General features: G+C 53.1%; 1 protein-coding gene across 2 annotated transcripts; it reads right to left on the reverse strand.

Annotated features, from left to right (window-relative positions):
• Positions 1 to 3,113: 3,113 nt before the first annotated feature.
• Positions 3,114 to 6,644, reverse strand: LOC147645871 (uncharacterized). Of its 2 annotated transcripts, none has more exons than XM_086874167.1 (2): positions 6,520 to 6,644; positions 3,114 to 5,013 (listed from the first exon to the last, which is right to left on the reverse strand). In XM_086874167.1, the coding sequence occupies exon 2, from the start codon at positions 4,777 to 4,779 to the stop codon at positions 4,345 to 4,347; it is 435 nt and encodes a 144-aa protein (XP_086730293.1). In that variant the 5' UTR covers positions 4,780 to 5,013; positions 6,520 to 6,644; the 3' UTR covers positions 3,114 to 4,344. The 2 variants fall into 2 exon arrangements, 1 of the variants encoding a protein (XP_086730293.1); XR_015282097.1 differs by lacking the exon at positions 6,520 to 6,644 and adding an exon at positions 5,890 to 6,012 and having other exon boundaries at positions 4,938 to 5,013.
• Positions 6,645 to 13,402: the final 6,758 nt, after the last annotated feature.

A 13,402-nucleotide genomic window follows, 5' to 3' on the forward strand; every position in this document is an offset into this window, starting at 1 on the left:
TGGTGGGGTTTTCAGAAGGTTTAGGGAATTTTGTGGAAATTTTTTTGGAATGTTGTGGCAGTCTTCTTGGATTTTGTGGGATTTTGAGGAGCCCTGAAGAATTGTGTGGGATTTTTCTTAGACTGCGTGGAAATTTGAGGCGATTTTGTGGGATATTTCTGGAATTTGGTGGGCTTATGAGAAGATATTGGGGGTTTTGTGGATTTTTTTCTGGAATTTTGTGGGATGTTTCTGGAATTTGGTGGGATTTCTTTGGAATGTTTTGGAATTGTCTGGAATTTTGTGGGATTCTGAGGAGACTTGAAGAACTTTGAGTACATTTTTCATAGATTGCGTGGAAATTAGTGGAGATTTTGTGGCGTGTTTCTGGAATTTGGTGGGGTTTTCAGAATTTTAAGGGTATTTTCTGGAATTTTCTTGTATAGTTGTGGTAATTTTCTTGAATTTTTTGGGATTTTGAGGAGCCTTGAAGAATTGTGTGGGATTTTTCTTAGATTGTGTGGAAATTTGTGGAGATTTTTTGGGATATTTCTGGAATTTGGTAGGTATATGAGAAGATTTAGGGAATTTTGTGAATTTTTTTTCCGGAATTTTGCAAGGTTTTTCTAGAATTTTGTGCGATTTTGAGGAGTCTTGAAGAGTTTTGATGGGTTTTTCTTAGATTGTGCGGAAATTTTTGGAGATTATGTGGGATATTTCTGGAATTTGGTAGGGTTTTGAGAAGATTTAGGAAATTTTGTGGGTGTTTTCTGCCATTTTTCGTCATTTTTTCTAGAATTTGGAGGGATGTTTCTGAAATTTTGTGATGTGTTTGTGTAATTTGGGTGATTGTCCTGGTTTAGGGTAAATTTTGGAGAAAACCTCCAGTGGGTTCCCCCCGGGAAGCAAACCCACGTGGCCCCTTTCTCCCACCCCCCATCCAGTTCGGGAAGAGATTTCTCTGAGAGGACTGGAAAAAACCTGTTTATTTCCCAGGCACAGCACTACCCAGCACAAAAATGAACGATATCAAATTACAAAACCTCTCGCCCTTCAGCAGAGATGAGGAACTTCAGAGGGTCTCTTTCCTGGGGGTGTTGGCTCTGTTATCAGTCCCTCTGGCGCTGGAAAATGCCGCTGCCCAGGCTGGGCTCCCGGTAGTCCAGGGGTGCTCCCGGTGCTCCCCCGAGTCCCCAGTCCAGAGCAGCTTCGATTCGTTTCAGGAAAAGGGAAAGAAAACAGTCCAGGAAGACCTCTCTGCTCCGGCTAGCTGGAAAGCCAAGGCGATCTGTGTCTTGTTGTCTGTCTGTGCTGTAGTCAAAACTCCCGATGCGGGGGGTGCAAGTGCAGTCTGATAACAGACTTGGTGCTTCTTTTCCACTCACTTTTACTCTCAGATGGAATTTTAAGAATACAGAACCTGTGTCGGGGTTAGGTGGACGAATGGGGATACAATTTAACATCATAATCAACCCAGGACACACGCCCACTGTGCTTTCCAGCTGCTTTGCTCCAGCTCCCCCCAAATCACCACGAATTCCACTGAACTGAAACAAATCCAAATCCTCGTGGGTCGGGACAAGGGCAGGGAGAGGTCACTCAGGGATCACCATCAGGGGCACAACAGCCCGACACGGGGAAATGAACTGAGCTTAGGACTGAGCTAATCAGACCAGGAGAATGAGGATTAAAATCAATCTTGAGAAACACCTCCTCCCGCTCCTGAACTTTTCTGTCCGGGCCGCTGCTCGCGGGGCACAGAGAGGGGCCCGGCCGTGTCCCTCCAAACCTCCCTGGGAATCACCCCAGAGCCCTCAGCCTTCCTTGTGCCCATCCCCGGGGTCCCTTGTCCCTCCCAATGGCTCCCGTGTCTCTCCCAGTCCATCCCAGCCTCTCCCAGTCCATCCCAGCCTCTCCCAGTCCATCCCAGTCACTCCCAGTGACCCCGCCTGTCCATCTCGCCCCTCCGTGGATCTTCCGCCCCTCAACCAATCAGAGCGCGCCTCTCTGATGACTCATCAGTTGCCGGGCAGATCCACAGAGCCGAGAGCCCCGCGCTGGACTCGGCCACCCAGTGCCGCGCACTTCATTCCCAGTCCCTCCCAGTGCCACCACAGTCCCTCCCAGCGCCACCACAGTCCCGCCCACTCCTTTTTAGCCATACCCAGTCTATTCGTAGCACATTCTCACTTCACTCCCAGACCTCTGTGCCCTCATCCAGTGTCCCAGTATCCACTCTCATCTCTTTCAGTGCCACCCCACTCCCTCCCTGTCCATTCCCAGTCCCTCCCAATGCCACACCACTCCTCTCCCATCTCTCCCAGTGCCCATCCCAGCGTGTCCATCTCGCTGGTGCCCTCCAGCTCCCAGCCCGGCCCCGGCCGCCTGCTCTGCTCCCTGATGGATTTCTCCCCTGCCCACATCCAGCTGAGCTGCTCCCAGGGCCAGCAGCAGCTCTCGGGCCACGTGCTGGCCACTGCCGTGCTCCCCAGCGGGGACTGGAGCCAGCAGCTCCTGGTGCTGCTGGAAACCGCCCCCGGCAATGCGGGCTCAGCTCCAGCTGCCAGGTGGAGCACGGCAGCCTGGAGCACCCCCTGAGCCGGCACTGGGGCACGGCCCGGCCCCCACAGCGCCGGGGGCAGCGGGGGAGGCACTGGGGGGGCGCAGAGGGGGATTGGGGTGTGCTGAGAGGAACTGGGAGGGAGTTTGAGATAGACTGGTTTAAACTGGGGAAGGGATTGAGGTGCTTAGGATGGCTGGGAAGGGGTTTGAAGGATGTTGGGGAGGGTGGGATGGGTTTCTGGGGGTCCTGGTGGACACTGGGAGGGAGTTTGGGGGTGCTGGGTGTCACTGGGAGGGATTTGAGTGAGCCTGGAGGAGCTGGAAGGAGATTGGGCATTGGAAAGCAGGGATTGGGATGAGGTTGGTTGTGCTGGGAAGGGACTGGGAGAGGGTTTGGGGGTCCTGGGGCAGTGGGGGGAAATTGGGAGGGGGCTGTGGGATCCTGAGAGGAACAGGAGAGGCTCTGCTGGGTCCTGGGGAGGCTGGGAAGAGACTGGCAGTGATTTACCAAAATAGCGATATTGATCCAGTATCAACATCAATCTGTTAATGGACAAAAACCTCTCCAACAGTTTAAAGTTACAAAGTGGATGTTTAATCACAGCACTGGGCGAGTGCGGGAGTCACCCCTTAATACGCACTGCAAGTTGACAAAAGATTCCAGTGTCTACTTATTTACAAAAGTCTTAAATATCCTAAATATGAATACATATTCATAATGCTAACACCCCCCATTCCCCACTTTGGATTAAAATGCACAGTAATGAGTTTAAAAAGTCATTACACCTGCGTGGTTGGCTCCCTGATTTGAAGAACAGGTCGTTTTGGTGTGGAGGGTTCATCAAGAGATGAAGGAAAACCGCTCTTCCTCACTCTCACCTTTCTACCTTTACAATGGTTGACATTACAAATGACATTTGGTACAACTCCAATTTCCCCCCTTGTGACTTTTAAATGGGTTTCCAGATGTAAGGTCTGTGATCTTCCTGAACCCGTTTATCAGTTTCTCTTTTCCCTTATCAGCACATCTAAACGTACAATGACAAGTAATTTTTTACCTGAGATTCATTATCTCAAATCTTGCTTCTCACTTCATCATTAACTCTAACTAGTTCCATCAAGGCCTATCTCTAGCTAAGATCTCCACTTTTTCTAAAATACCTAATTTTTTAAAATTAGTGACTCTGAAAGAGGTTTCAGAGGGTCCTGGGTGGGCTGGGGGAGACTGGGAGGGTGCTTGGAGGGGACTGAAGTGTCTGTGAGAAGGTTTGGGGGTCCTGACCTCTGCAGATCTCCCAGGGATGCCGACAAACGCTGCCCAACGCAAGATGCTGACGGGGATTGGAGTTTCCGTGTTGGGCTTCGTCTTCCTGGCACTGGGGTTCGGCTTCTGCCTGCACAGGGAGGTGAAAGGGGGTCCTAGGGGTGGTGTCCTCCCCCCCCTCAAGAGCGTGGGTGCTCCCCTCGGGCCCCCCAAGCCCAGTGTCACCCCCTTTTCTCTGCCCACACAGCTCCTGAGGCAAAAGGTTCTCAAGGATTGAAAGTCAACAATTCCCATTGTCATTCTGAATCCCCTTGGATTTTAATTCCCTTGCTTTTATCCAGGTGCCCACAGGGAGCCAGGAAAGTGTGGAGCCTCCCAGCCAGGTGTCTTCCCAACACGCATCACCAGGACCACGGATCACCAGGGCTCTGCCCAACGGGGGTCACTGGGGATCATCCAACGCCCATCCTCCCATGGGGGATGGAGCTGGAGCAGCGCACGAAGCTCTTTCCGCACTTGGGACACTCCCAGGGCCTTCCTTACTGGTGCCTCCGTTGGTGTTTGGTCAAGGCTGAGCTCTGTGAGAAGCTCTTCCCACACTGGGGACACTCGTAGGGCCTCTCCCCAGTGTGGACGCGCCGGTGGATGGCGAGGTTGCCGTTCTGCTTGAAGCCCTTCCCGCAGTCGGGGCAGCGGAAGGGCCTCTCGTCTGTGTGAATCCGCTCATGTACGAGGACATGGGAGCTGGTCTGAAACCTCTTCCCACACTGGGGACACTCGTAGGGCCTCTCCCCAGTGTGGATGAGCTGGTGTTTCCTCAGGGCGGCGCTCCACCCAAAGCTCTTCCCACATTCCAAGCAGGTGTAGGGCCGTTCCCCCGTGTGGATCACTTGGTGTCTCATCAGGTAAGATGTGCTGGTGAAGCTCTTCCCACATTTCCCACACTCATAGGGCTTTTCCCCAGTGTGGGTCATCTGGTGCTGGAGCAGGTCAGAGCTGTACCTGAAGCCCTTCCCACATTCCAAGCACTTGTGGGCTTCTCCCCCTGCTCTGAGCTCTGGCTGGATCTCTGGCCGTGTTCCTGGCACTGGGGGATCCTTCCTCCTCACAACTCCCTGGATTGGGTTTGCAGCCCTCCTTGTGCGGCATCTCCAGGACTTTCCTCCTCCTCCTCCATCTGTACACGGTTTGGGAATGTAAAATCCTGGCTGGGGAGAAAAAACAACAGGAGAGCACCTTGGGCTGGGGGTTCCTCCTTGTCCAAGTTCATCTCAGAAAATCACTGGGCATCTTGTATCTGGAAGAATCTCCAGAACACTAAGATTCAGCCCAAACACCCTCCAAACATCAAAACAGATCAAAAACTAATCAAACAAGATTTAGTCAAAATCCCCTCCAAAATAGAAATGTTCAGCCCTCACAAGAAACCAAAGTACCAACATTTAGCCCAATAAAGCTCAGAAACACCAAGATTCAGCCCCGGGAAAATCGTGCATCTCCCTGCCCGGGCACTCGCTGCATGGGGGGTGAGGGGGGCAATGAGGCCGGGCCGGAGCAGGGGGTGCCCGAGAGACGCCCCGAGCCCGGCAGAAGCCCCTGCACAGCCATGCAAGTGGCTCCTGGCCGGACTCGGGGATCCCCCTGGCCATCCCCGCTGGAGCAGCCTGGTCCTCAGGGACTCTGGCCCCTGCGAGGGACCCCAGGCTGCAGCAGGACAAGGATTCCTGGCCCTCAGGGGGAGGCAGTGACATGACCTGACTGTGACCCCCATCCCTGTGCCTCTGGGCGGGGAGGGGACGGAGAGGGGCACAAAGTTAAGCCCGGGAAGGAGGGACAGCTGGGGGGAAAGATGGATTTCCGTAGGAATTACTTCTAATTTTCTTTCTCTGAAAAGTTGGATAATAAATTCAATTTAATTTCCCCAAGTCAGGTGTGCTGTGCCCGTGACCAAGGATTGAACTGTCCCCACCCACATCCCGACCCCCGAGCCTTTCCTTGTGTGTACTGCTCCCCGCCCGGGACAGGAAGGAGAGTCACAGAGTTTTGGCCTCGCTCCGGCATGCCCTGCTCCATCCCGGACTCACCCCCAGCTCCCGGGCACCCCGAGCTCCCGGCGCTTCAGCGCAGCGGCGCTTCCTTGGCCTCCTGCCCGGGCCGGGCCCAGCGCCGGGGCCGCTCCTCAGCCCAGGGGTCCGAGAAATGGCCGAGCTCAGCCCAAGGCAGGCGACTCCGTGCCGTGTGCAGAGCCCGCCGCTGGCTGCGATTGGCTGCTTCTGCCGTCACTCGTGGCTGTGGCGCGCTGATTGGGCAGAGCGGGGACAAGCCCGGCCCCGCTGGCGCCCCCAGGGCGGCCGTGGGGCAGGAGAGCCGCCATTGCCGGAGCGTCTGTGCGGGCCCGGCAGCGGCGGCAGCAGCGGCCGGAGCCCGGTGAGGCGGCGGCGGAGCTCGGAGGCGGCCCCAGCGCAGCGTCCCGGGCACAGCGCAGCCACCTCCGGCCTCCCGACACGAAGCGGGACGAGCCAGCGCTGCTCCGCCACCGCCTCCTGCCGAGGCCCCAGCGGCAAGGAGACCGCGGGCAGCCGCTCCCGCAGCGCCCTCAGCCCAGGGTCAACACGGGCCGGCCACGGCACAAGCCACCCGCCACAGCCCCCTGCCGCCCCCTCCCGGGCCCGCAGCGAGCCCCGAGCCCCCGCAGAACCGAGCGCGGCTCCCACCTGCGATGGCCGGGGCCGCCTCCGAGCTCCGCCGCCGCCTCACCGGGCTCCGGCCGCTGCTGCCGCCGCTGCCGGGCCCGCACAGACGCTCCGGCAATGGCGGCTCTCCTGCCCCACGGCCGCCCTGGGGGCGCCAGCGGGGCCGGGCTTGTCCCCGCTCTGCCCAATCAGCGCGCGCCAGAGCCACGAGTGACGGCAGAAGCAGCCAATGGCAGCCAGCGGCGGGCTCTGCACACGGCACGGCCTCGCGTGCCTTGGGCTGATCTCGGCCATTTCTCGGCCCCCTGGGCTGAGGAGCGGCCCCGGCGCTGGGCCCGGCCCGGGCAGGAGGCCGAGGAAGCGCCGCTGCGCTGAAGCGCCGGGAGTTCGGGGTGCCCGGGAGCTGAGGGCGCTGCGAGCTGGGGGTGAGTCCGGGATGGAGCAGGGCATGCCGGAGCGAGGCCAAAACTCTGTGACTCTCCTTCCTGTCCCGGGCGGGGAGCAGAACACACAAGGAAAGGCTCGGGGGTCGGGATGAGGGTGGGGACAGTTCAATCCTTGGTCACGGGCACAGCACACCTGACTTGGGGAAATTAAATTGAATTTATTATCCAACTTTTCAGAGAAAGAAAATTAGAAGTAATTCCTACGGAAATCCATCTTTCCCCCCAGCTGTCCCTCCTTCCCGGGCTTAACTTTGTGCCCCTCTCCGTCCCCCTCCCCGCCCAGAGGCACAGGGATGGGGGTCACAGTCAGGTCATGTCACTGCCTCCCCCTGAGGGCCAGGAATCCTTGTCCTGCTGCAGCCTGGGGTCCCTCGCAGGGGCCTGAGTCCCTCAGGACCAGGCTGCTCCAGCGGGGATGGCCAGGGGGATCCCCGAGTCCCGCCAGGAGCCACTTGCATGGCTGTGCAGGGGCTTCTGCCGGGCTCGGGGCCTCTCTCAGGCACCCCCTGCTCCGGCCCGGCCTCACTGCCCCCCTCACCCCCCATGCAGCGAGTGCCCGGGCAGGGAGATGCACGATTTTCCCGGGGCTGAATCTTGGTGTTTCTGAGCTTTATTGGGCTAAATGTTGGTGTTGTTTTTTTTTTTGTGGGGGCAGAATCTTTCTATTTTGGAGGGATACTAGATTTTTTGTGTTTTGGAAGTTTTTGATCTGTCTTTGTTAGCGTTCAGGAACACACATAATCACAGACTGATTGTATGCAGGTGCTTTATTGTAGCGTGCAGGAACTGGGGGTATCAGCAACCCAAATCTACCTCCATCTTCTTTGTCCAAAGTGCACATGTTTATACAATTTCAGCTGTAGCAGTAATCACTATAACAACCTTATCAATATTGCTTTATTAATATTGCTTCATCAACTTTATCTATATTGCGTCATGAGAGTTAGCTCATCCTTGCATGAACATGTATGAATCTTATCTCTGGGTGGGTATCTTGGAGACCCCAAGTACCAGTTCCCGTTACCGTAAACATTTCAGCTTGCTAGATCATCCCCAATACCAAGCATTCTTGTGGCCTACCTCTACATGATTTTAAGAAACATTTTCAGAAACATTTAACCCCATAGTAACATATTTCCGTCCTTTGAAAACATTTCACTTTACTATATTAAGTGTAATGCTTTCACTATATATAGTCCTTTTTTCTGTGTTTATACTTGATGTTCATCTTCGAATCCACAGTTGTCGTAAGCGTTGTTACACTCTGGAGGACTTGGAGATGACAAATATGGATGTGGATCTCTGTCCCGTGTCAGCGCCTTTATTATCTTCTGGTTCCAGGATCCTCTTTTCTTTATCTCTCCTTTCAAAACTGCATAGATTAACCAGATTGCTGAGAACACAATCAGTAGGATTATCAGACTCTCAAGAATAGATTTGATCCAGGAGCTCACATTCCATCCTAACCCTTCAAAACTTTTATCTACCCAACTTGTGGTCAGATCTTCCCTCTCTTTCTGTGCTCCATGTTCTGTTTGTTTTAGTGGATTAATGTTGTGTTGTACATCTGCAGTTCCATTTGGGCTGTGGATGCAGCAGTGATCAATTTGTCCTTTTAGGTACCCGCACACTCTGTGTTCTTTCAACAATAACATATCTAAAGCCAATCTGTTTTGCAGGGTCATTTTAGTTGTGGCTTGTAATTGTACATTTAGCTCTCCAAATCCCTCTTTGGTAACTCTTGCCAATCTTTCTACCTGGCCTGTAAGTTTGTAAAACATCTTTCTATTTGTTATAATTTGCTATTGGACCACACAAGGATTCCAGAACCCACTTAAATTTTATACTACTGCCTGGGGTTCCTGCCATATTTCTTCATCTTCAGCTTTGTTTTCCTGAACTTCTCGTCTTGTCCTTATTTGCAGAAGTTCAAGCTCTCCCTTGAATGGGGACCTTTTCCAAATTGGGCATAAGGTGGGGAGGCCTAAAGTAATCTCTTTTACTTTTTCACCTACAGGCAGATGTGTTGTCCAGGTGCCATCGCTTGCTGCCCACCAAATTGGCCTGGACTCTGAACTGTACTTGTGCTACATATTACCTTTTGGATCACTTGTCCTATCTTGTCATTTGTTTCACCTTGTTTATGTGTGATTCCTCTGCAGGCACATCCAATTCGCAGAGCTACCACGAGTGGTGGCATTTGTTTTATTTCTTCATCATCAGAAGTACAGTCCTAAGTTTTGTTCCATTCCCACCAATTCACTTTGTCTGCCTCCATTCTACTACTGGTTGCAGTGTTCCATACCCCTGGATCTGTTTCACTTTCAGAGCCTTCCCACTTAATGCACCAAGGGCTATCTGCCATAGATTGGAATTTCTGAAGCCCACTCATTGCCCATGCACTGTCCCAAGCTTCAGCTCGATCTTTTCCTTCCTGTCCTTCACACTTCCACTTTGATACTGGAATCTTTTCTTTAATGACCTTTGCTATCTTTTCATAACACCATCCATAATTCCTTAATCCCCCATACCAGCCTAATTTTGGTTCATACTTTCCTCCATTTTCATGACAATCCCATAGAGATGAATACTTTGGCTTCACAGCATTTTCAAACACTGTCTTATTTGGGTACTCGTAATCTATTTGCAATGCACAGCTCACATTTTCATTTTTATTCTTTTGTATTTCAGGTAATTTTGATGTTATAATTCCCCGATTTATTTGGTCTCCTGCTGCCTTTGGTATTGGCAGACAGGCAGTTATTTTGCTGGTGTTTTGCATGTTGGCCAAATCTTGAATTAATCCAATCATCCCATTTTCTGCCTGAATAGTATTAGAGACTTCTCTCACTTGTGTTTCTGGCTGCACCCCCACATCCCTCTTCATTCTAAAATGAAGAGTTGTCAGCTGATCCTTTTGCATTTCCCATCCCAAGGTAACATTGATTCCAACTGATGGCACTAAAGGCCATAAAATAATCACCATTACAGTCACTAGCAACCTAGACATTTGAAACAATCAAACCCGCTTTATCTGCAGCTTTGTTGGCCCTACAGTTTGTGCAGTCCACAGTGCAGGGGAAACCTTCTTCACTCTGGTGTAATGTATGCAGGGATCCAGTCCAGCTCCTTTGACTGCTGTCAAGGTAGTTAACAGTACCTGATAGGGTCCATTCCACCTTTCTTTTAATGGTTCTTCCTTCCAGCTTTTACCGTACACTTCATCTCCCGGGGGGATGTCATGAACTGGATTCTCAAGAGTCAGCGGCCTGTTCCACACAAGGGTGCTCCGAAGTCAAGCTCGAGCTTTTCCAAGAGACAGAACATAATTCTACACCTCTTGCTTCCCTGTAACATGTACATTTGGATTAGGTTCAGGGCATTCATATGGTTTCCCATCCAATATCTCATAAGGACTGACTGACATCCCGCTTCTAGGCTTTATCCGAATCCTCAGCAGTGCTATTGGTAAAGCTTGTGGCTACTGCAATTTAGCCTCTTGGCATCTTTTGCTGATTTGCCTCTTCAATGTCTGATTCATCCTCTCTACGTGTCCACTGGATTGGGGTCTCCATGGTGTATGGAGATGCCAAGCTATTCCCAGTAACCTACTCACCTCCCTCACTACGGTGGCTGTGAAATGTGGGCCCCTATCTGATGATATTCCTAGAGGCACCCCAAATCTTGGAATGATTTCTTGCAGTAATCTCTTGACTGTCTCCTTTGCTTGGTTTGTGCAACAGGGAAGAGCTTCTGGCCATCCTGAAAATGTGTCAAGCCCTACCAATAGATATTTGTATCCTCGAGTTCTTGGTAATTCTACAAAATCTACTTGCCAATAATCTCCTGGTTCTACTCCTACCAGAATTTTCCCTAATTGTGCCTGTCATCTAGCCACTGGATTGTTCTTTAAGCCAATTTCACATTTTGACATTACTGATTTTGCCATTGTGAACATCCATACTGAAATTAAATTTTGTTTTAACAATTTCACCAATGCCTCTGTACTCCAATGACATTTGTTATGTTTAATTTGTAGAAGTTCTCTCATTCTCAAGGGGGGTACCACTACTTGTCCCTGTGTACTCACATACCACCCTTCTGAATTCTTCTGTGCATTCAGTGAGTGTCATAATTTCTCATCTTCTTTTGAATATTTTGGTTCTGGGGGTAAATTGAATTGAGATACATTAGTTTTTGAAGGTATCAATGCCATTGCAGTTTGCACTTCTCGAGCAGCTTGTTGGGCTGTCCAGTCTGCTTTCCGATTTCCCTCATGAATTTTGGAGCTTCCTGATTGGTGAGCTTTGCAGTGCATGATTGCTACTTGGTCAGGCTTTTGTACTGCTTTTATTGATTGCAGGACTGCATCTTGATGTTTAATGTGTGTGCCTTGAGGAGACAGCAGTCCTCTTTCTTTCCCCAGTGCTCTGTGTACATGCAGTACTCCAAAAGCATACTTTGAGCCAGTCCATATGTTTACCCTTTTCCCTTCACTTAATTCTAGTGTTCTGGTTAAGGCAACCAGTTCTGCCCTCTGGGCAGATGGATTTGGTGATGATGCTTTTGCCTCCACTGTTGTACTGACTGTTGTTGCCTGGGGGTCCCAGAGCATCTTCCTCTCTGCCTTCTTCTCCTCCATTTGTCTAATGCTTGGGCATGAGAAGTGTGGTTTGGGGGGAAAAACAAGGGGTGACCACCTAGGATTCAGGGTTCCTCCTGCCCAAGTCCATCTCTAGAAGTCTTAAGGTGTCTTGTGTCCATGAAAATCTCCAAAGCATCAGGACTGAGAGGAAAAAATCCCTCCCTGAGATTTCCCTTTCCTGGGGTCCCCACTTTGGTGTCCCAGGGCTTCCCCCTCTGCAGGCTCATCCCTTCTCCAGGCTGCCCCTTCTCCAGGCTCCCCTCACTCCCGGCTCTCGGGGTCCCCCCTCTCCAGGCCCCCATTTCAGGCTCCGGCACTCCCGGGGCTCCCCCCGTTTCGCTGCTCCCCTCCCCCTGCCGGTACCGGGCATCTCAGCTCAGCTTTGGAGTCCTGCAAGATCCAGACATCGCTCTGCCCGGCCCGGCCCCAAAAAAAGGAACAGGGGTCCCCAAAGATACTTCGAGTGAGCTCCAAATATCCCTTCCCCTGTAAACAAATCCTGCCAGGACGGCCCAAGACCTTCGGGGCGAGGTTCCCGTCCCCGGTGAGCTGCGGGCTGCGGGGCCCGATGCTCCCGGCGCGAAGGGGCTGCAGATCCAGAGAGCGATGGACGCACGTGGGGCCTCCTCTGCTGCTCCTCTTGCAGTTCCTGCTCCTCCTCTACCCCTCCTCTTCCTCCCGCTCCTCCGCTTTCCCCTCCTTCCCCTCCTCCTCCTCCATCTCTCGGCTGCTGGCGAGGAGCTGTGGGGTGAGCGGAGCGGGGCCGGGAGCCGGTGGGAAAGGGCTGGGAGAGGGGGATGAGGGGAGCTGGGCCAGGGGGAGAGGGGTTCTCAAGGAGGGGCTGCCAGTTAAGGCCAGGAGCCCCAAATCCCCTCCGTGTCCTGCCAGCCCCTGCCCCCGGCGCTGTGGGGGCCGGGCCGTGCCCCAGTGCCGGCTCAGGGGGTGCTCCAGGCTGCCGTGCTCCACCTGGCAGCTGGAGCTGAGCCCGCATTGCCGGGGGCGGTTTCCAGCAGCACCAGGAGCTGCTGGCTCCAGTCCCCTCTGGGGAGCACGGCAGTGGCCAGCACGTGGCCCGAGAGCTGCTGCTGGCCCTGGGAGCAGCTCAGCTGGATGTGGGCAGGGGAGAAATCCATCAGGGAGCAGAGCAGGCGGCCGGGGCCGGGCTGGGAGCTGGAGGGCACCAGCGAGATGGACACGCTGGGATGGGCAGGGGGCTTGGGGACCCCCCAGTGCAGATCTTCCTCCCCACAAGCCGCAGGGAATCGCTCCAGGGATCGAGTGCTGCGGGGACGGGGAACCACGTTTCTTTCATCCCAGCCCCACCTTTCCCTCTCCTCTCCCCCTTTCTCATCCTTCCCCCAATCCACTGACCTCTCTCAATGCAATTTGCGTTTCCCAGCACCCTCCCCCACGCTTTGGGGGTCCCAGCCCTCTCCTTTTCCCACTCTTGCCCCTTCCTAATCATCCGTCCAATCTCCAACCCACTCCCCCATGCTTGGATTTGGGTGTTCCAGGCCCCTCCTGCTCTGTCTGGGGGTCCCATCCCCCCTTTCACTCAATTTGGGGAGATCCTAGCAGATTTCTTCGGGGAGGAATCCTGGCGTTACAGGAATTTTGGGGTGTAGATTTGAAGGGGGACAGCTCTGTCTGGCATTTGTTTAACCCATGGTCTGCCAGGGAAGCACAAAAACGTTTCTCATTCCCATCCTTTCCTTGTTTGGTCTGGTTCATGAGCTGCTTTCTTGTTTCCTTTGGTATCTGTTCTCATCTATTTGTCAACAGCAGTTTGAGTCATTTACTTTCCCACAAATTC

The sequence above is a fragment of the Cyanistes caeruleus genome, unplaced genomic scaffold (genome assembly GCF_971803275.1).
Source record: "Cyanistes caeruleus unplaced genomic scaffold, bCyaCae1.hap1.1 HAP1_SCAFFOLD_151, whole genome shotgun sequence".
NCBI classification, from domain to species: domain Eukaryota; kingdom Metazoa; phylum Chordata; class Aves; order Passeriformes; family Paridae; genus Cyanistes; species Cyanistes caeruleus.